This window comes from Hyaena hyaena, unplaced genomic scaffold (assembly GCF_003009895.1).
Source record: "Hyaena hyaena isolate Hyena2069 unplaced genomic scaffold, ASM300989v1 scaffold_988, whole genome shotgun sequence".
Classification (NCBI taxonomy): domain Eukaryota; kingdom Metazoa; phylum Chordata; class Mammalia; order Carnivora; family Hyaenidae; genus Hyaena; species Hyaena hyaena.
In genome coordinates this window covers 245136-265402 of record NW_024081611.1, presented here as the reverse complement: position 1 = coordinate 265402, position 20267 = coordinate 245136, and the positions used below count along the sequence as shown (strand labels likewise).

The following is a 20267-nucleotide window of genomic DNA, read 5'->3' as shown; positions in this document are numbered from 1 at the left end:
CGGGCTTGCCTGTGCGTCATCGTGCGCGTCCCTGCCACGGCCACGCCTTGCGTTTACAGCAAGCTTTTCCCACAGTGGCTTCGGGTGGTTTATTCCTTGACGATGATACAAGTCTTAGAAGCTCTCCGTTGGTTTCTTCCAGCAACTGACTGTCTTCCCCCCTTTCCCTCCCTCCCTCCCTCCCCTTCTCTCCCTTGTTTGTTCCATCTGGAATTTGTTTCGCCTTAAGGTAGGACCCCGGAAGTGACGCGAGGCAGTCCATCCCCCGCCAGAAATGCCATCTCTGGTGCGTTCCTCAATTCCTGCACACGTTCCTGCCTGAGCCGGGCTTCCCTCCCTCTGCGGATCCGTCATTTACACCCTATCCCTGAGCTTTTAATTACGGCTGCTTTGTAATGTATTTACTATCTGGTAGGACTAGACCCCCCCCCCCCATTAGTTATTCTTGCCTTTTCAGAATTTCCCCACATAACCTAATGAGCCAGAGCTTCAGAGCCTTTTCTGTGTCTTGCTGTTTGGAAGTTTCCTGTTACATGTTGGTTTCAACCATAATTGTTGAATGTGTGTCCGGCTGGCATTTGGTGGGTCCCGGGTGAGCACTCAGCTGCTCTTGCCAGGTGACTGCAAACCCGGGGCGGGGAGGGGGGGTCCTGCACCCATCTCGGGAGGTTTACTGGGCTGTGCAGCAGCCCCGCAGCTTCTCAGGTAGAGGGTGCAGATTCTCAAAGTGGAGAAGGCTTTATCACCCATTTTCGACTTTTCCAGAGCCTTCCGTGTGCAACCCCTCACCTACCTCGGCACGACTGACATTTTGTGGCCGGGCAGTTTTTCCCGGTTTGCGGGGGCTCTCCCGTGCGCTGTGGGTTGTGGGGCAACAGCCCTGGCTGGCCTCCCCCACCCAGTGCCTCTAGCACCTGCCTGCCTAGTTGGGACAAACCCAGAATGTCGCCCAGACATCGCCACACGTGTTCTGGGGGTGCAAGATCACCCCGCGTCAACACCACTGCTTTGGTGATACCAATTTTATTCTCCTTTTACCTTTAAATCTGAAACACTGCACTTCCCTCCTGCTGGAAGGCAGCTCTGTGATCTAGGGGGACGGGGATGCCCATGGCAGGGGGTTTCCTGGGGCAGCAGGATGCCCCCCACCCTTCCCACTGCTAGTATTCATCCTCCTCGTAAAAGCTTTCAATTTCAGGCTGGTAGATCTTGGCCACGTTGGCCCTCCTCAGTTTGGTGGTCGGCCCTGAAACAGAATCGCATCTGAGGCGGGGCCTCCTGCCCCTCCCCCCCTCCGCAGGATGATGTGTTCGTGAGCCAGGTGTGTCCTGAGGACGCAGAGGGGTGACTGGATGGAGAGGCTCGTCCCCAAGTGCCCTGTGCCCATCCTGCATGGGGCCCACCCCGGGGACCTTCTGCCAGATTCCTTGGAGGTGCTGGTGAAAAATGCAGGCACCAGGGATCCCAGCCCAGAGAAGGCTGGCGATCTCACGAGCACCCCAGGGTCTTGGGTGTGGGCGACCACGCCAGGACCCCTCCCTGGGCCCGGGCCTGCTCACCCAGCTCCCCTCCAACCATGGAGAAGTCCGTCTCAAGGATCGTCCACTTGACGATCTTGGCGCTGTCGGAGGTGACCTGGGCGTTGGCAGCATCGATCCCTTGACTGATGAAGTCCATGACCACTGGGTCTCTGTCATACACGATGTCTGACAGCCGGGTGGACTGGCTCTTGAGCTGCCTGCAGAAGGCCACCGCCTCGCTGGTCAGCGCGTTGCGAGGTTCCCCCGTGTCCATGTTGACCTGGCACTGTCGTTCGGGGATGGCGGGTCAGGCGGATCTCAAAGTGCCAAGCCCAGCTCCCCGTACTGGGGCTCACACGCATGGGTCCTGTGTCACTGTCTTCTTGACCCTGGGAGGGCCAGGTCCCCACCCCCATTGTACGGATGAGGAAGCGGCACAACCTGGGACACTTGGCCGGTACTCCCCTGCCTCCTAGGGGCCGGCTGGGCCGGGTGCAAGTCCCTCTGCCATGCCTCTGGAAACAGGCCCGGAGCTTTTCCCCCACAGGCATGGCCAGTGCCCCAGGCTTGGGACGCGGGGAGCTGGCACTGAGCCACTGAGCCACTGCCTCTCCTCTCCAGCCTCAGTCTCCCCATTTTTTTTAAGTTTATTTGGAGAGAGAGAGCACACTCACGAGTGGGGGAGGGGCAGAGAGAGCGAGCGCCCTGATGCAGGGCTTGAACTCACCAACCTCGAGATCATGACCCGAACGGAAGTCAAGAATTGGACGCTTCACTGACAGAGCCACCCAGGCGCCCCAGGCGCCCCATCTCGACACCAGGACAGCAGCCCCCACCCAGCCAACAGCCCAGATTGCGGAGAGGCCCCAACCAGTGCTGAGGCACCTTGAGTGTGAGCAGAGCACACAGGTAGGGGGCATCCTGGCCCACTAGCACCACGTAGTGGACGATGGGAATGCACCTCTTCACGCGCTCCTCGATGGGATTCGGGTTGATCTTCTCACCTGAACTGAGGGTGATGATATCTGCATGCCGAGAGAGAGGGGTGTGGTCCTGGAAAGCTACCTCAGGTCAGCTCTCCTGGAGCCCATAGCCACCCCCCGACGCTCGGAAACAACAGAGATGGAGCCCAGCATTCAAAGGGTGCCCCTTCCTCCAAGCTGAACTCCAGTCCTCCCTCGTCATTGTGCTGTATGCAACCTGCACCACCGTCCACGGCAGCCCTGTGGGGCCTGGTCAGAGGCAGAAAGTACCTTGCAGCCTTGTCTCGCTTACCCTTTTCGTTGCCCAAGACATAGAGGAATTCATCATTGTCCAAAAAGCCCAGGTCCTCCGTGCGCATCCAGCCATAGACATCAATTTTCTCCTGGGTTTTCTCCTCATCATTGAGGTACCCCATGAAGACGTTCCGGCCCCAAATGTGGATGTCCCCAGTGCCCTCCTCATTTTCTTTCTGGGTCCTGGTGCGGGTGCCGGGGAGGGACTTCCCACAGCTGGGGACAGCGGGCAGGGAGGACGTTATTACAGATACAGATCCCCACTAGCGTAGGGGCGCCCCCGCCCACTGCCCCTCTGCCCCTATTCACACAGCTCTTCAGACCCCAGGCCTTTTCTGCCTGTCTGGCTGCTAGAGTCCCGTAGACCCAAGGAGGGGACAGATGGAGTCAGGAAACAGGGTGCAGTCCCCCGGGGAGGGAAGTCTGGGCCCACCGTGACTCCGGGCCTAGCTTGCGTGGACTCACCACACCTGGCTCCCGGCCCCCAGGAACCCACAGGTGAGTAGAAGGGACAAGGCAAGAAGACAAGTAAACTCAAGACACCTTCGGGTCTTGATCTTCGGGTGGGATTGGTTGCTATGAAAGGTATCTGGGCAGGAGAGGAAACAATGTGACCCAGGTAAGAATGAGGCATCTTACCACCTGCTTGTCTCCTTGGAAATGGGGACAGGGGGGAGGACGCTGGGGCTTCACCTCTCAAAGCTCGAGGTTCCTGTCCTGGCACCTGGACCCCAGTGCTTGCCCTGCTTTCTGCCCAGGCTGTCTGGAGACTCGGGGCAGGGCCTCCGAGCTGGCCCAGCCACCATCCAGGATGCACCCTGCACGGACTGAGTTGTGTCACCCTCAAATTCCTAGCCCCCAGTGGGATGGTATTTGGAGGTGATCAGGTTTAGATGAGGTCCTGAGAGTGGGGCCTTAATGATGGGTCTGATGTCCTTTACGAAGAGACACCAGAGTGAGCTCGCTGGCCCTTTCCAACACGCAAGACACGGGACACGGCCGTCCGCAAGCCAGGGAGAGGCCCTCACCCAGAGCTCAGGCCGCAGCACCTTGATCTTGAACTTGCAGCTTCTAGAACTGAGTAAACCTCTGTGGTTTAAGTCCCCTGGCCTGTGAGCTCTGTTACGGCGCAGCCAGAGCTAAGACGCACCCATTGAGGGCCGATGCCCAGCCCCCCGTGGGGCAGTGGGAGCTCTGAGTTCACGTTCAGATGCTCCCCGAATGAGCAAACTGCCCAAAACAAATGAATGGAAGCTGAGAGGCTTCGCTGAGCTGCCCCTGTTGTGATCTCACGTCTGCGATCACCACTTACCTTGGGCTGCCCTGTGTCCTGTGTGGAATGATCTATTCTGGAAGCATCCAGGGCTGTCTGTGGCTCTGCCTAGATTGCAAGCCCCACACCCCACATGGGAGGGACTCCTGACGCCTGGTGTCCCCGCTGTAACCCGAGCCGTGTGGCGCTGCCAGCAGGCAGGGGTCACGCAACACAGGCCAAGGAAGCCTAGGAAGCAACACTCCCAATACCAGCTCCCAGCGGCCAAGTAACCTCTCCTTCCTCCAGCCCCCCTGCCCGACCCCCTGGCTGCCCTGCCTCTTTGGGTCTGGGGGCTGGGGAGACCCTGCGGGTGAGTAAGTGCTTTGTGATTGGCTCTTTGTCCGGTCTCTGCTGAAAGTAGATCCCACCGCCCCCCACCCCTCCCAAAGCCAAGGTGCACTAAGGACAGTGACTCTCTGTCCTTGACCAAACTCTGGTCAGGCTCCCCTGAGCCCTCTGCTCGCTGGGTCCTAGCCTTGAGGTCTAAGGACTGGAGGCTCTGTGCATGAATGATTTCATCCACCCCCACACAGAAAGACCTGAGAAACCCGGGCCACATCCCAGGATGACTCCATCCCCGCCCCCGCCCCCCCCCCCATTCCTCCCCGAGAAAGCTCCACGCTGCCAAGAGAATTTCCCAGATGGCGGCCTAAACCCCCTTTTAGACGAGCTCCTTTAAAAAGCTTGCAGATAAGTCCTTTCTCTGCCCTTTGAGATGCAAATCTACTCCCCAGAACTGTCTCCTCCCTTTGAAATGCAAACATTTGCGGCGATAACTCTGGCTCTCTCCTCCAAGCGCTTGTGGGAGGTAACGGGCCCCACCGCAGAGGGGCAGCTGGCTCTGACCTACGCCATCGCTTCCTGCCAGAAACACGCGAGTGGTTTATTTCTCTCTAGAGAAGCGCCAGTCTGCAAGGCGCCCGGGTGGGTTCACGAGGCCCCGCTTCCCAGCCCGCTCAAGCCCCCACCACCTCCCCTACCCCACAGACCCTATGATGTCCCGTCCCCTCGGCCCAAATGGAAGTGGCGGTCAGTTCCCACTGGACCGCCCTCGCTGCAGTGGCTGTACTGCATCAAATCTGCCCCCGTCGCCTCAAGTCACCGTTTGAGAGGTGAGCCCCAGGTTAGGAAGATCGAAGGCAGGGGAGAGCAGCAGCACACCGAAAGGGCCCTGACTCCCTCTCCCCCCCAACCCCCCCCCCCGTCGCCCATTTCACCCCGTTCTTTTTCAACACAAGCTGAGTCTCTGGGAAGCATGTGGGGGGGGGGGTGAAGCCTCCTAGATAGCTGTCCACCCAGAATCCACATCCCCTGTGTGGCCCCCTCCCACCCCGGGCAGGGCTGATCTGCACAACCCTTCAGATGTGGCAGAAATAATCAAGTGCCACTTCTGAGGTGAGGCCATAATAGGGCTGCCAGATCAAACATAAGATGCCTTATAGGGGGCGCCTGGGTGGCTTAGTCGGTTGAGCGTCCGACTTTCGCTTAGGTCGTGATCTCGCAGTTCGTGTGTTCGAGCCCCGCATCGGGCTCTGTGCTGACTGCCAGCTCAGAGCCTGGAGCCTGTTTCAGTCTGTGACTCCCTCTCTCTCTGACCCTCCCCTGCTCACGCTGTCTCTCTCTCTCTCTCCTAGAAATAAAACATTTAAAAAAAAAAAGATGCCTTATAGGATGTATAGCTGAATTACAAATTTTTGTGTCCGTTTAAGTATGTCCTGGATGTTGTAGGACATCTGTTATCTGAAATTTCCAACGTCCCCGGGTGCCTTGTGCGTTTCTTTGCTGTCCTAAAGGAGAGTGTGGCGTCCACCTTGCTCTCTCTGGGGTCTCTGGGGGTAGGAGGACCCTCAGCGGGGGCAGGAACTGAGGCCTCCTGCTGCCGCCACGTGAGGAAGCCCTCCCCCCCAACAGCTTGACCTCGGGAGGCACTTGGAACCGGAACCGCACGTGGAGAGCAGCGCCCCTGAATTCCCGCCCCACCCCCAGAGACCAGGATCTCATGTTTGTTGTGACCTTTGCAACAGTAACGAAAGCGTTCTCTCCCAAGGTGCCAAGGTGCCAGAAACAATTGGCCATTAGTAAAAATGATGGTTTGCAAATTAAAAAAAAAAAAAAAAGCAGAAGGGCTTCAGGTTGTGCCACACACGGGTTCACCTGCTTTCGCTCATTCGCCTTTGGGTCTGCGGTCCCCGGCGGGCGGGGGAGGATCGGGGCCGGGTGACAGCGGGCACCCGCCTGGTCCAGGAGCAGGCGCTGGAGGTCAGCCCCGCCCCTCCCCCCCCAGACCCACCTCAGCAGCCGGAAGTCCTCCTGGCTGGACAGCGTGTGGATGCCAGTGCTCTCAGCCAAGCCGTAGAGCTCGCGGATGGGCATGTTGAGGCTGAGGAAGTACTCCAAGGTGGCCCCGGGGAGCCCCGCGCCCAGGTTGAAGTAATGGCGGCAGCGGTGCAGGCCCAGGAACCTCCGCGCCAGGTTGAAGGTCAGCTTCTTGGCCACGCTGAAGCACAGCGGGGGATGGGCCTGCCTTGAGGAGCAGACGCAGGGGAGCAGAGCTGGGCCTCCGGACTCCACGGCGGGCCCCCCCCCACCCTGGGTGACCCTGAGACCCAGCCTCACTCCAGCATCCGCCTTCTGTTGGCCCTGAGCCCCAGCCACATGGCCCACTTGTCGACCCTCCTCCGGAGCGGGGTGGAGGCCAGCTGGCTGCTCTTCAGGGTGTCCAGCAGTCTGTCCCAGACCCACGGGACGCCGTAGAAAATGGTGGGCTTCACCTCCCGCAGCGTGTCTATCAGGGAGCCCTGCACCATACGGCATGGTGGGCGCCCTGCCAAGCCCCCCCCCACGGCTGCCCCCCGCCCCGGCCCTCAGCCCCCGCCCCTGCACAGAGCCGCCCCCGCCCCGCAGCAGGGCCAGGCCCTGGAAGTCCTTCTGCGCTGTCCCGGCTCCCGTGTTGTGAGCGAGCCAGGGAGGGAGTTAACAGCCACGGCCGGAGCTCCCACAGTGACAGCAAGGACCATCTGCTCCCACCTGCCCTGGTCAGCGGGACACGCAGGATCCGTGTCCTTCCCCACGTGGATCAACGCGTGTAAGATTCAGCCACACTGCTGGCTGTTTCTGTGGTGCTGTCTGCCCTCCTCTCCCAGAACTCTGAGTCCGGGTGAAGGGTGGATGGAGAAGAGAAGGCGCAGAGACAGAGAGACACAGAGACACAGAGATACACAGAGATGGAGGGAGAGAGAGACGAGATGAGATACACAGGGAGGGATGGGGGCAGAAGGGGAGAATAGGAGGAAGCGGGGAATGGGGACGGACAGACTCCACTTTTGTCACTATTTTCAGATCTTCTCAGTCACCAGGAGAGATTCCGCAGGGACCACCACCGAAATATTAACGAGTGCTGGCGCCTGAAACCTGCGCTAAGCAAGGCGGATCCCACCGCGCCCGCCCGAGCCAGCCTTTCTCCCGCCAGGACGCGGTCGGCAGAGGCCAGCCCCTGCGCTGAGATGGCTTTGACGTTATGAAAAGGCCTTTCAAGAGTTCCAGGAGGAGAAATCTTGTGTGACACGTGAAAACACGAAATTGAAACTTCCGTTGTCCACAAGGGCTTCCGTTTGTTCAACGAGAAATCTGCAGATGATCTGTTCCCTCCCTGAGACGGTATGTGACACAGGGAGGCCTAGATCACTGCCTGCCTGGCCCTTCGCAGGAAGAGTCTTCGAGGCCCTTGGCCAAGGGAGTCCTACGGATCCGGGCAATGATGTCAGTGTTCTTCATCTTTCCCTACTTCCTGTCTCGATGGGAATTTTGTGATTTTCTGCATTCGCAGAGTCCACACAACAGAATGTACGTTAGTGACCGCGTGCTTTTTTTTTTAATTGCAAGGAAAATCCACAAAACACCATCTTAACCATCTCTAAGTGCACAGCTCAGTGGCGTCAGGTACGCTCACAGTGTTGTGCAGCCACCTCCCCCCTCATCCGTCTCCAGAACTTTCCATCTTCCCAGACTGAGGCTCTGTCTCCATGAAGCACTGACTCCCAACCCCCACCCCACCCCCGGCTCCCACCATCTACTCTCTGTCTCTGTGGACTGTGGACGGGACTCCTCTAGGGACTCCCTGTGAGTGGGGTCACGCAGGACGTGTCCTTCTGTGTCTGGCTTCTGTCACTGTGCACAGTGACCTCCAGGTCCATCCACGTGATGACAGATGTCAGAATATCCTTCCTTTCTACGGCTGGATAATATTCTATTGTATGAACGGAACTCATTTCTTTATCCATTTATCTGTTGATGGACACTTGGGTTGTTTCCACTAATATGCTTTTAATGGCTCAATTAAGCTTCCTGCACTGGGCATTTTCTCTCTGCAGTAGAAGCCGGATATACGCTCCCCATTCCCCATGACACTAGCTCATGTCTGCTCCAGCCCTTTCCGTTCACAGATGAGGAAACTGAGGCCCAGGGAGAAGGACCAAGGTTGCACAGCCAATTGCGGGGGACAGAGTGGGGATTCCAGTTCTGGGCTGAGTGCCCCCTCCTCAGGGTGAACCCCGCCTGGCCAGCCCCCCCAACCTCACCTTCACCCACCACGGCAGGGGACCGAGGAGCTCTGCTCACCCTCAGAGCATCCGGCTGGGCGAAGTAGAGGGCTCCGGCCACAGAGATGGAGAGCCACATGTCGAAGAGCTGGGCCGCCAGGTAGCTGAGCGGGAGGTAGCTCACCAGGACCTCCTGTTTCTCCGGGGGGGACTTATAAGACAGGCTCTGGGCAGTGATCTCCGTGGTCCAAGTGATCTGGAAGGCACCTTAGCCGTCTCCTGTGGGCCATTCTGTTCTCGACCCCCAGGAGCGCACCCTCGTCCACAGGCGGGCGGGGGTGGGGGGGGAAGGGGGATGGGGGCAAAGTGTGAGAGACTCTTGACTGCGGTGCCCCGGGGGGGGGAGGGGGGGTGGGGGGGGAAGGGGGGTGGGGGGGCTCCCGGCCTGCCCACTCTGGGCAGGACACTCACGTTGTCGTGGCTGAGCATCATGGCCTTTGGGGTGCCGGTGAGCGACATGCTGTAGACCAGGGCACAACACTGGTTGGGCTTTTGGGAGTCGATGACCTGGTCCAGCGTGTCTTCCGAGACGCCGTCCGCCAGGTCCAGGAAGCCTCTCCACTGCAGACACGGTGCTGGGTGGGCTCACAGCGGCGGCGGTGGGTGGAGCCTGCGGCCCCGCCCCGGGCCCCGCCCCGCCCTCCCGGCGAGGACCTACAGAGTACAGGTTGTGCAGCTGGGTCCGGATCTCCTCCTTGTACTGGACGATGGCCTTGAGGTGCTTCAGGTAGCCCTGGATCTGCCGGATACCACGGGGCTCAGCAGGCGCAGCGCACGAGGGTTGACCGTAGCCGAGCCCCGCGCCCCAGCACTGCCTACACTGGCGGCGAGGGCACCCCCCAATCTCCTGACTGGGTCAAAATACGCACGAATTTACCATTTTAACCATGTCAAAGCGGGCACTTCAGCGGCATGTAGTGCCGCTACGTTCACGCTATGCGACTCTCCCCTCTGTCCAGTTCCAGAATATTCCGTCTCCCCAGAAGGGAACCCGGTGCCCTCCAGCCCTCGGAAGCCGCTGATCCACTCTGCCTCTGCGGAGGTGCCTGCTCCGGATCCTTCGTATAAATGGAATCCCACACTACGTGGCTTCTTCCACGGAGCGCCACGTTTCCAAGGTGCGTCCACGCCAGCGCCTCACCCCTCCGGCGGCCGAGTAGCGCCCGTGCGAGGCCGGGCCGCCGGCCGCGTGTCTGTCCGCGGGCTGCTGGGCAGCTGGGCCGGCCCGCTTCGGCTGCCGTGAACATTCGAGCATCGGTTTTGCTCCCACACTCGTGTGCCGTTCACCTGGGAGTAGAATCGCTGGGTCACAGGATCATTCTATGCTTGGCTTTCTGAGAGGCCACCAGACTTTTCCACGGTTTCCATGGTGACCACACCACTTTCCAGTCCCCCTTCCGCAGCAGCCGCGTGGGGTCTCTGGGGTTGTCCACTTGCCATCCGCTTTTCTTCTTTTAATTTTCTCTTTTCTTTTTTTAATGTTTATTTATTTTTGAGAGAGAGAGAGAGACAGAACATGAGCAGGAGAGGAGCAGAGAGAGAGAAAGAGAGAGAGAAAGGGAGGGAGACACAGAATTGGAAGCAGGCTCCAGGCTCCAAGCTGTCAGCACAGAGCCCAACGCGGGGCTCGAACCCACAAACCATGAGATGATGACCTGAGCCGAGGTCGGACGGACGCTTAGCCCACGGAGCCCCCCAGGCGCCCCTCTGCTTCGATGATACTAGCTGACTTCGTGGGTGTGACGTGGTGTCTCATTGTGGCTTCACTCTGCGTTTCCCTGATGACTTTACGTTTCCCTGATGACTTTACGTGTTGGGCACCTTTTCATGGACTCATCGGCCATTTCTGCGTCTTCCCCAGAGAGATGCCTTTTTAAGTCCTTTGCCCATTTCTGAATTGGGACTTTTGTTGCTGTTGTTTTGATTTTGTTGAGGGGTCCTGGACACACTTTGAAGGCATGAGTGTCCTACGGCTCTGAGGGTACGATAAGGCACCACGTGTTGAGTGGTCTGGTCAGGTCTCTGCGTAGAGTCTCATGATCCCAAAAGCAAGCTGTGGGAGGGCTAGGTCCCTTTCTGGAGGCTCCAAGGAGGATTGCTCATTGGGACACTGGTTCATTTGAGTTGCTGGCAGAATTCAGTTCCTTGCCGATGTAGGACCGAGGTCTGCCCGTCTCCCTCCTGGCTGTCAGCTGGAGGCCATTCTCAGCTTCTAGAAGCCACCGTATTCCCTGACTCGTGGTCCCTTCCTCCGTTTTCAAAGCCAGAAACGGGGGAGGGGGGTTGAGTTCCTCTCCTGCTCTGAATCTCTCTGCCCTCCCTTCTGCCTCACGTCTCCTGTCTCCAGCCAGAGAAAGTTCTGTGTTTTGAAGGGCTCCTGTGATTATAGGGAACCTACCTGGGTGATCCAGGATCATCTCCCATCTGAAGGGCCTTAATCTTTTTTTTTTTTTTTTAACATTTTATTCATTTTTGAGAGACAGAGGATGAGCAAAGAGAGAAGGAGACACAGAATCCGAAACAAACTCCAGGCTCCGAGCTGCCAGCACAGAGCCCCACGCGGGGCTCGAACCCACGAACTGTGAAATCATGACTTGAGCTGAAGTTAGACTCTTAACTGACTGAGCCCCCCAGGCGCCCCCGAAGGGTCTTCACCTTAATCCCAAGAGTGAAATGCTTTGGCCGCGGGAGGCGCCTGGGTCACAGGCTCCAAGGATCAGGATGGGGGGGACCTCTACGCTGTCACTCTCCTGATCACATAGAGCCAACAGGTTTCCTGAGACAGAGGACCCGGGAATGGAGCCAGACTTTGGGTCTGAGCAGCTGGAGGGAGGAAGTAACTGCCTGAGACAGGAAACACAGAGGGAAGGAGCAGGTTTGAAGCGGGAAGATTGGGAGCCTTAGGTCTGGACAGGCTGCTGCGTCTGAGATGCTCCTCAGGCATCCCAATGCGACTGTTGGGAAAGCTCGGGACACAGCCGTGGGAAGTATCAGCACACAGGTATCACTGGGGGAAAGGACGGGGCCTGAAGGGCGGCCATCTGCCATCCCAGACCTGGCTTTCTTTTTTTTTTTATTTTTTTTTTTTTTTTTTTTTTTTATTTTTTTTTTTAATGTTTTATTTATTTCTAGGAGAGAGAGAGAGACAGCGTGAGCAGAGGAGGGTCAGAGAGAGAGGGAGACACAGACTGAAACAGGCTCCAGGCTCTGAGCTGGCAGTCAGCACAGAGCCCGACGCGGGGCTCGAACCCATGAACCGCGAGATCATGACCTAAGCGAAAGTCGGACGCTTAACCGACTAAGCCACCCAGGCGCCCCCCAGACCTGGCTTTCTAATTGAGGTTCTAACAAGAACCTTGTGCTGGCCCCTAGGGCGTCTGAGTTTGCGACCCCACGTTGGCAGGCGGCTCGCCTTCCAGGTAGGGAATGACCCAGGCCACATACCTTGTCGCCTGCACTGACCCTGTCTTGGGTTTATTCATTTATTTAATAAGCATAAAAAATTAGAAGTGAGGTAAGAATAATACACAACAAAGTTTAACATCTTAACTATTTTTAAGCATGTAGTTGGTAGTGTTAACTGTATTTTGCATTCATGGAAACAGAACTCTAGAACTTTCTCATCTCCCCAGACTGAGACTCTGTCCCCAGGAAGCACTGATTTCTCACCCCCTGCCCCAGACCTGGCTCCCACCATCTATTTTCTGTCTCTGTGGACGGGACACCTCTAGGGACTGTGAGTGGGGTCACGCTGGATGTGTCCTTCACTGTCTGGCTTCTGTCACTACCCACAATATCTTCAAGGTCCATCCATGTTGTAGCAGATGTAGGAATGTCCCTTCCTGGGGCTCTTGGGTGGCTCAGTCAGTTAAGTGTCCGACTTTGGCTCGGGTCACGATCTCACAGTTCGTGAGTTCGAGCCCCGTGTCAGGCTCTGTGCTGACAGCTCAGAGCCTAGAGCCTGCTTCAGATTCTGTGTCTCCCTCTCTCTATCTGCCCCTCCCCAGCTCTCAATCTCTCTCTCTCTCTCTCTCTCTCAAAAATAAATAAACGTTAAAAAATTTTTGTAATAAATAAATAAACATTTTTTAAAAAGGAATGTCCTTCCTTCCTAAGGCTTGGATGGACCACATTGTCCGTCAATGGACATTTGGGTTATTTCCACATTTTGACTATTGTGCATACTACTGCTGTGCACTTGAGTGTGCAAATAATATCTTCGGGGGCCCCTGGGCAGCTCAGTCGGTTAAGCACCTGACTCTTGATTTTGGCTCAGGTCATGATCTCACAGTTTGTGGGTTCGAGCCACACGTCGGGCTCTGTGCTGACGTCTTGGGATTCTCTCTCCCTCATTCTCTGCCCTTTCCCCGCTCTCTCTCTCTCACACAAAATTAACAACAACAACAACAACCAATATCTTCAAGATCTTTCCTTCACTTCTTTTGGATCTGCACCCAGAAGTGAGATTGTTGGTAACTCTAAAGTTTTGAGGAAACTTCGTGTTGTGTTCTACAGCGGCTCCACCCTTCCACCTTCTTGCTCGCCAACAGAGATGGAATTCATTGAGGAATAATTTCCACGCAGCACAAGCCACCTTTCTAGGCGCACAGTTTCAGGACTCTTGACGAACTTATAGTGGTGTGGCCATCACCTTAACCAAGCTGTAGAATGTTTACATCACCACGTAAAGTTTCCTGAGGCGCCCTTTTGGTTAATTTTCCTCCTTTCAACCTGCCAGCCCCTGACCTAGATTTTGGTTCCGTAGCTTTGCTTTCTATGGGGTTTCCTATGTACGCAAATCACACAGAGCATAGCCTTCCCTCTGGCTCAGCACGTCTGAGCTGCAGCCATGTGATTTCACACATCAGGAGACCAGGGGTTGCGATGTCTGGTGGTGTGAACGGATCACTGTTTGCTCATCCAAGTTGCAGAGACACAGCTGGATCCCGGTTCACCGGCTGTTTCCAGTTTCTGGCGACCATGGATAGAACAGCCACAGACACTGACATGCAGTGGAGACTCAGGTTCTCATTTCTCTTGGGTACATATGCAGGGGTGGAAGGGCGCCACCACATAGCAGGTGCTTATTTAACCTGACACGGAAGTGTCCAACCGCTTCCCAAGGTGGTTGTCCCATCTTGCGTTTCTGCCAGCAGTGAAGGGTGCTCTGCGTCCCCATCAGCACTCGGTATTGTCCGTTTTAAGATGTGAGTCGTCCGGGGGCACCTGGGGGCTCAGTTGGTTGAGTTTTTGACTTCGGCTCAGGTCATGATCTCACAGTTTGTGGGTTCGAGCCCCGTGTCGGGCTCTGTGCTGACAGCTCGGAGCCTGGAGCCTGTTTCAGATTCTGTGTCTCCCTCTCTCTCTGCCCCTCCTCCGCTCACACACACATGCACGCGCGCGCACACACACACACACACACTCACTCCCTCTCTCTCTCAAAAATAAATAAACGTTAAAAATTTTTTGAGTCACCCTAGTGGGTGTTTCATGGTGGTCGTCTTTGCCCATTTGCCTCTGTCCACTTGTCACGGGGCCTCTTAGGGTCCCCATTTCACAGGGAGCTGCTCAGGCTCCAGGACAGACAGGGATTGGCATAGAGGTTTCAGCTGTAGGACCATTACTGGCTCCTTAGAGCACAGGGTTATGTGACAGGAGAAGACCTGGAGCCTGGGTGGCCCAGCATGGGTGGGCGTAACCCCGATGTCCACCTCTGGGTGCCCCATATGCCCATGGATTTCTCCCCATTCCCTCCTAAGAGCAAAGATCAAATAGGAATGACAATCCCATCGATGATCCTATTGACAATAGCGTTAGCATCGGACACTGACCATGCTAAGCTCTGTCCTAGCCCGTTTCACGTTTATTCAGTTCATCCTTAGAACGAGACCCATGAGGTAGGTCCAGTTACCACTCCCATTTTACAGGTGAGGAAACTGAGACACCAGGAGGCCAAGCACCTCGCCCCAGGTCCCAGAGTCATAGTGAAGGTGACCTTTGAACCACTGAGCCCACGCCCAGAAGCGCCTCACTTGGATCATCCGTGGACCCAAGGAAATTCAGGGTTTCCCCCCAAATAAGATCTGCTGTACAATCCCATTAAGATGAAATGAAACATCCAGAACAGGCCAACCAACAGAGACAGAAAGTGGGGGCCAGGGGAGTGAGGAGTCCCCACCAGTAGGCACAGGGTTTCCTTTTCAGGTGATGGAATGGTCTGGAACCAGACAGAGGTCATGTTGCGCAACACTATGAATGTACTGAATGCCCCTGGATTGTACACTAAAAAGGGTTAAGATGGGAAATTGTACATCGGGTGCATTTTACCATAATAATTTTTTTTAAGCTGGAGGAGAGGCTCTGCTTGTGGTGGGCAGATCTAAGCCCCAATTGGGGGTGTGCTGGGAGTCAGCCCCGAAGCCAGCACTGGGCACTTGTAGGGGCCCCGCACCCGTCCATCCACGGAGTCCACAGTCTCATCTCGTGAGAGACGACAGGATGGCGGGTCCATCGCTCACTGGCGCCTTCTCTTTATTAGGCAAAGTGCGTGCTTTTGCATGAGTCACTAACCTGGATGATTTTCTGCAACTGCCTGTCATTATCCACCACAATGATGTCCATCTCCGAGCTTTCGGCGATCCCCTGGCAGGTTTTGGGGGAGTTGGTGGACAAGATGCCAACAGAGAAGCCTCTGGAAGCAGAACCCAAGAGGTGAGGATCCTCTGGTGAATTGGAGGGCTCCTAGGAGGTGGGTTGTGCCCAAGGGGAGACAGTCCCATGGATGGGGCATGGAGTGTGGCAGACACCCCCTGACACCCCCAATATGCCTTGTTTGAAGGTGGGACTCTGAAATAGCCTGGGCTTGGATCCTGCCTCCCAGGGTTTCCCCAACGGGCTGGACAGTTAGAGGGAGGGCTCAATGTTTGGGGAGCTGTGGGGAGTGGGGAAGGCTTCTTTGAGGAGGGGTCATGAGGTGGGCTTCACAGGATGTGTTTTTGACAGGAAGAGAATGTCAGGAAGGGTGAGCTGGCTAGTGCCCAGGGCCGAGCCCTTGACCAATCCCATTGAGCACGGACCAAGCAGGAGGCTTAGTCTACTCCCTGAACTGGGGACTCTTCCATGAGACCCCCACGGATTCAAGAGCGGGGGAAAGAGCCTTCACTGGGCTGATGGCTTCCTGACCCTGTGCATCCCAGGGCGATACCAGGTACCTCTTACCCAGCCATGATAGCACCGATGCTGGCGATGACCCACTCCTCGGAGTTTAACCCCATGATCCCCACGCTGTGGAAGCGCTGCAGGCCCAGCTGGGAAAGGAGGCCCTTGTGAGGCACAGGTGGGCTCACCTGACACTTGTCCCCACCTGCCCAGAAGCCTCAGGCTGAGAACCTTGGACTCCCTTTTCTCTGTTGACCATTTGTGCTTCTGTTTGCTGACAAAATAACCCATCCCCACATTACGAGCTACCATATATTCATCTAGAGCAGTGGTTCTCAACAGGGATGATTCTGCCTTCCCAGGTGACATCGGGCAACATCTGGAGACACTTTTGGGGAAGGGGATGGTGCTGGCATGGAGTGGGTGGGCACCAGGGATGCTGAGAAACATCATCTAACTCACAGGACAGACCCCTCCACAAAAGAATGATCCAGCCCCAAATGGTGATAGCACCGAGATTGAAAATACAAACAAAATGCCCCCCCAACATTTTTATGAATACATATCTGACAAAATCTGGGCAGCACTATGCCTATATTATCATAACCCACCATTGTTCATAAAACCATACATCTTATTTCCCCAATCTTCAAATATTTCTCTATGGTATCAAATATAACACCTCTATGATATTGTATAGTAGAGAAATGTCACAATTTAGTGACAGCCCCCCCCTTTACTGATTGATATTTAAGTAAGATCCTTTTTCCCCTCTACTTTATTAGACACCCAATCTGTCTGGGGTCCACTCATTCTGCTTCAGCTATATGGGCCTCTTTGCCGTTCAACCAAGATGCATGGCACGGTCCTGCGCCAGGGCCTTTGCACATTTGTTCCCACTGCCTGTCACACTCATCCCCAAATACTCACTTGGCTTCCCACTCCCCACCAAGTTGTTTAAGTCTTTGTTGAATTATCACTCTCAGAGAGGCTCCCACTGGCCAGCATATGTTAAAATTTCCACCCCCACCCCTAGCTCATCTACCCCCTTCCCTGCTTTAGTTTTCTTTGGATCACTGTCTACTCCACACATACTCGTTTATTACACTGACTAGAGAAGTCCCTTGAGGTCTCTTATACCCTCTCCTAATCTGATAAATGGGCACTCATTCATTGAAGACATACCCAAGGGGCTGGTTCTATTCGAGATTCTGGGGGCCTGTGACGAATGAGGCAGGCTCGCCCTTGCCCTCAGGAATTGGCCAACTAAACAAATAAATTATACAACTATCCTACCAGATGGCCATGAGAGCCGGGCAAAAGATTTTCGAAGGAGCTGTGATAGAGAGCAGTGTGTGTGTGTGGGGGGTGAGCTTGGGGACCCAGGGTGATCAGGGATGACCTTGCTCACAATGTGAGACATTGGAGAAGAGAGACACGTTAACAATAACAGCCATACTATTAAACGCTGAGTAATGCTTTGCGTGAACCAGGAGCTACCTGATATGTGTAAACTCACTGAATTCTTGTAGCAAACCTTTGTGCCAGGTGCTATGGTTTTATTTTATGTATTTGTACATACAATCCTAATATAACAGAACATTTTATACTAAATTTAATAAAAATGGCTATGGCTGTATATCACTTTCATGTTTTTAATATTGTACATCTATAAAACTATGAAAGTAGAGGATGATGAGGATGAGTAATTTATTTTATATTTTAAAAAGTTTTTTTTCGGGGCGCCTGGGTGGCTTAGTCGGTTAAGCGCCCGACTTTCGCTTAGGTCATGATCTCGCGGTTCGTGGGTTCGAGCCCCGCGTCGGGCTCTGTGCTGTCTGCCAGCTCAGAGCCTGGAGCCTGTTTCAGTGTCTGTGACTCCCTCTCTCTCTGACCCTCCCCTGCTCACGCTCTCTCTCTCTCTCTCTCAGAAATAAAAAAAAACTTTTTTTAAATAAGTTAAATAATAACTTAAGTAAGTTAAAGCTTTTTTTTATTTCTGAGAGAGAGAGAGAGAGAGAGAGAGAGACAGTGCGATCAGAGGAGGGTCAGAGAGAGAGGGAGACACAGAATCCGAAGCAGACTCCAGGCTCTGAGCTGTCAGCACAGAGCCCAACGTGGGGCTCGAACCCACGAACCGTGAGATCACGCCCTGAGCCGAAGTTGGACGCTTAACTGTCTGAGCCACCCAGGCACCTCGAGTAACTTAAAAGAATGTTCACTGAAATACAGCTGACACGTAATGTTACATTAGCTTCACGTGCACGACGCAGTGATTGCGCAAGGCTACACCTGATGCTATGCCCGCCACAAGCGTAGCCGAAGAAATTTTTTAACCAAAAGAAGTCACAGGCATCGAGTGATCCAGCTCTTGATGACGGAGGTTAAGTGATTTGAGCAAGAACGTGCAAGTAAGCGCACAGCCAGGGGAAAGGATGCGCGCGCAGGCCACGCCAGGTGGGGCGAAGAACAGGGCGCGCAGGGGCGCGCAGGCGCAGTGGCGCGGGCGCAGCAGTGCGCAAGCGCGCGTGCGCGGGCGGCGGGGCGCGCAGGCGCGGGCGGGCACGTGGTACCTTGAGGAAGGCCTTGGCGGCGCGCCGGCACTCCTCGTAGTACTCTATGTAGGTGAGGAGGTGCCAGCCGTTCCTGTGCTTGGAGCCGAGCGCGATGTAGTTGGCGTACCTGATGGCCGTGTTCATGACCATGTCGTGCACGGTGACGGGCGGCTGGCTGGCGAAGGCGTCCTCCTGCCGCAGCTGCACCTCGCCGTCGCGCTTTGATGTCCAGTAGCGGTGGCCTGTGGGCAGGCGCGACTCAGGGGCAGGGACCCCCAGGTAGGTGGAGGGGGCAGGGCTGGGGCTCTGAAGGCGGCGGGGAAGTTGGGGAAGAGTCGGGGGCTAGAGGCAGGGCGGCCGCCAAGGGAGGAAGGCGAGTGGGGAGACGCAGAAAAGGGGTGCAGGGACGGGTGGCCAGACAGATGCGCCACCTTGGTGGGGACTTCCCAAGGACCAGGCGCCTGTGACGAACTGCATCCGCCTTGGTCCACAGCCTCCCTCCCCTACTCCCAGCCACCCAGCCGGCTTCTCTGGAAAAACCCCCGCCTTTTCTAGGCAGCCACACCCAGGGCCCGGGGAGTCCCCTACCTCTGGCTTTAATTTCCGGTCGGTGATCTTTGTCCTTTGGAGTCAGCTTTTTCGAGGACATGGTGCCCATGGTGCCCTCAGCCTCTCTCTTTACTGTCGGGGAGGCATCTGGTCTCCTAGGACTGGACAGATACACGTTTATAAACACAGTTACAGTTCGTTGGAGGGCGTCCAGCTGTGTGGACGCACAGGGGTCCCACCTGGTCATGGGGGTGACTGGACAAGCCTACTCTAAAATTGTTCTTTTTTTTAATGTTTTATTTATTTCTAGGAGAGAGAGAGAGAGAGACAGCATGAGCAGGGGAGGGTCAGAGAGAGAGGGAGTGACAGACTCTGAAACGGGCTCCAGGCTCCGAGCTGGCAGTCAGCACAGAGCCCGACGCGGGGCTCGAACCCACGAACCGCGAGATCATGACCTAAGCGAAAGTCACGCTTAACCGACTAAGCCACCCAGGCGCCCCTGGACAAGGCTACTCTAAACGGTGAGCATGAGTAAGAGAGGGAGAAGGAACCAGAAGAGGGCGGTGTGATGAATGAAGTACTAGGAAAAGAGTATAAGGAAAAGTGGGGACCGGGGAAGGAAATGAAGTAAGACAGATGGTGAGGGCAGAGGGGTCTTGTTGGCGGTGTTACTAAAAAATTGCTTTCTGGTACTTTCTGTGCCCACCCCCCACCCCAGCATGCAGACATCTCAGCCTCCACCCCTGCCGTTCCACCCCCACACATTTTCACCCTTCGCTGTGGTCTGGGAGGCAGTGCCTGCTTCTGTGTCCTGCTTGTTTTTGTCAGTCGTGGTCACCCCGTCTCCTGCTGTAGCCACAGGGGGACACAGAGGTCTCTACGGGACGTCTGGAATGTTCCTGCCCACGGCCAGCTTTTGTGACATCACTGTGGGTTCCGTAGCCAGGCTCCTCGGTGGCGATGTGGCCTGTTTCTGCTTTGCAGAAGCCCGTCTTGGGGGTCTGGGGTCTGCCCAAGAAGGCCCTTTGCCATCTGCCCTTGCGGCCTGTGGCTCCCAAGGTGGCAGCCTCCAGGGACCCAAAGTCCTAGGTTTCAGTCTGGCAGCGGGAGGGACTTCATAGTCCCTGCCCGGCTCTGTTAGCTTGGAGGGAACGTGTTCACGAGGGAGCCTGGAAGGGAGCAGTGAGGTGGAGGAGACGGCCTGGAAGGCACGCCGGACGGAGGCTAAGGACGCGAGGGTGTCAAAGACCCAGGCAAAGTCGGCATGCCCTGGGTCCCCCAAAAGGTCAAGAAGG

The 20267-nt window shown here is 55.9% G+C and overlaps 1 protein-coding gene across 1 annotated transcript; it reads right to left on the bottom strand.

Moving 5' to 3' along the window:
• Nucleotides 1-1016: 1016 nt before the first annotated feature.
• On the bottom strand, nucleotides 1017-19848 carry LOC120223309 (long-chain-fatty-acid--CoA ligase ACSBG2-like). The gene is made up of 14 exons (XM_039221360.1): nucleotides 19744-19848; nucleotides 19012-19133; nucleotides 18442-18665; nucleotides 15929-16017; nucleotides 15281-15401; nucleotides 9369-9449; nucleotides 9122-9271; nucleotides 8730-8906; nucleotides 6729-6910; nucleotides 6403-6636; nucleotides 2796-3013; nucleotides 2406-2545; nucleotides 1560-1806; nucleotides 1017-1246 (listed from the first exon to the last, which is right to left on the bottom strand). The coding sequence occupies exons 2-14, from the start codon at nucleotides 19079-19081 to the stop codon at nucleotides 1161-1163; spliced, it is 2019 nt and encodes a 672-aa protein (XP_039077291.1). The 5' UTR covers nucleotides 19082-19133; nucleotides 19744-19848; the 3' UTR covers nucleotides 1017-1160.
• Between the last annotated feature and the right edge of the window lie 419 nt (nucleotides 19849-20267).

Bases quoted from the DNA above. Each gene is read 5' to 3' on its own strand.
- LOC120223309 (XM_039221360.1), bottom strand. From the start codon at position 19,081: ATGGGCACCATGTCCTCGAAAAAGCTGACTCCAAAGGACAAAGATCAC. The intron at 16,018-18,441 runs GTACCACGTGCC...CTCCTTTCCCAG, and splicing joins CCGCCAAGGCCTTCCTCAAG to CTGGGCCTGCAGCGCTTCCA. The intron at 3,014-6,402 runs GTGGGTCTGGGG...CGCTGTCCCCAG, and splicing joins GAGGACTTCCGGCTGCTGAG to CTGTGGGAAGTCCCTCCCCG.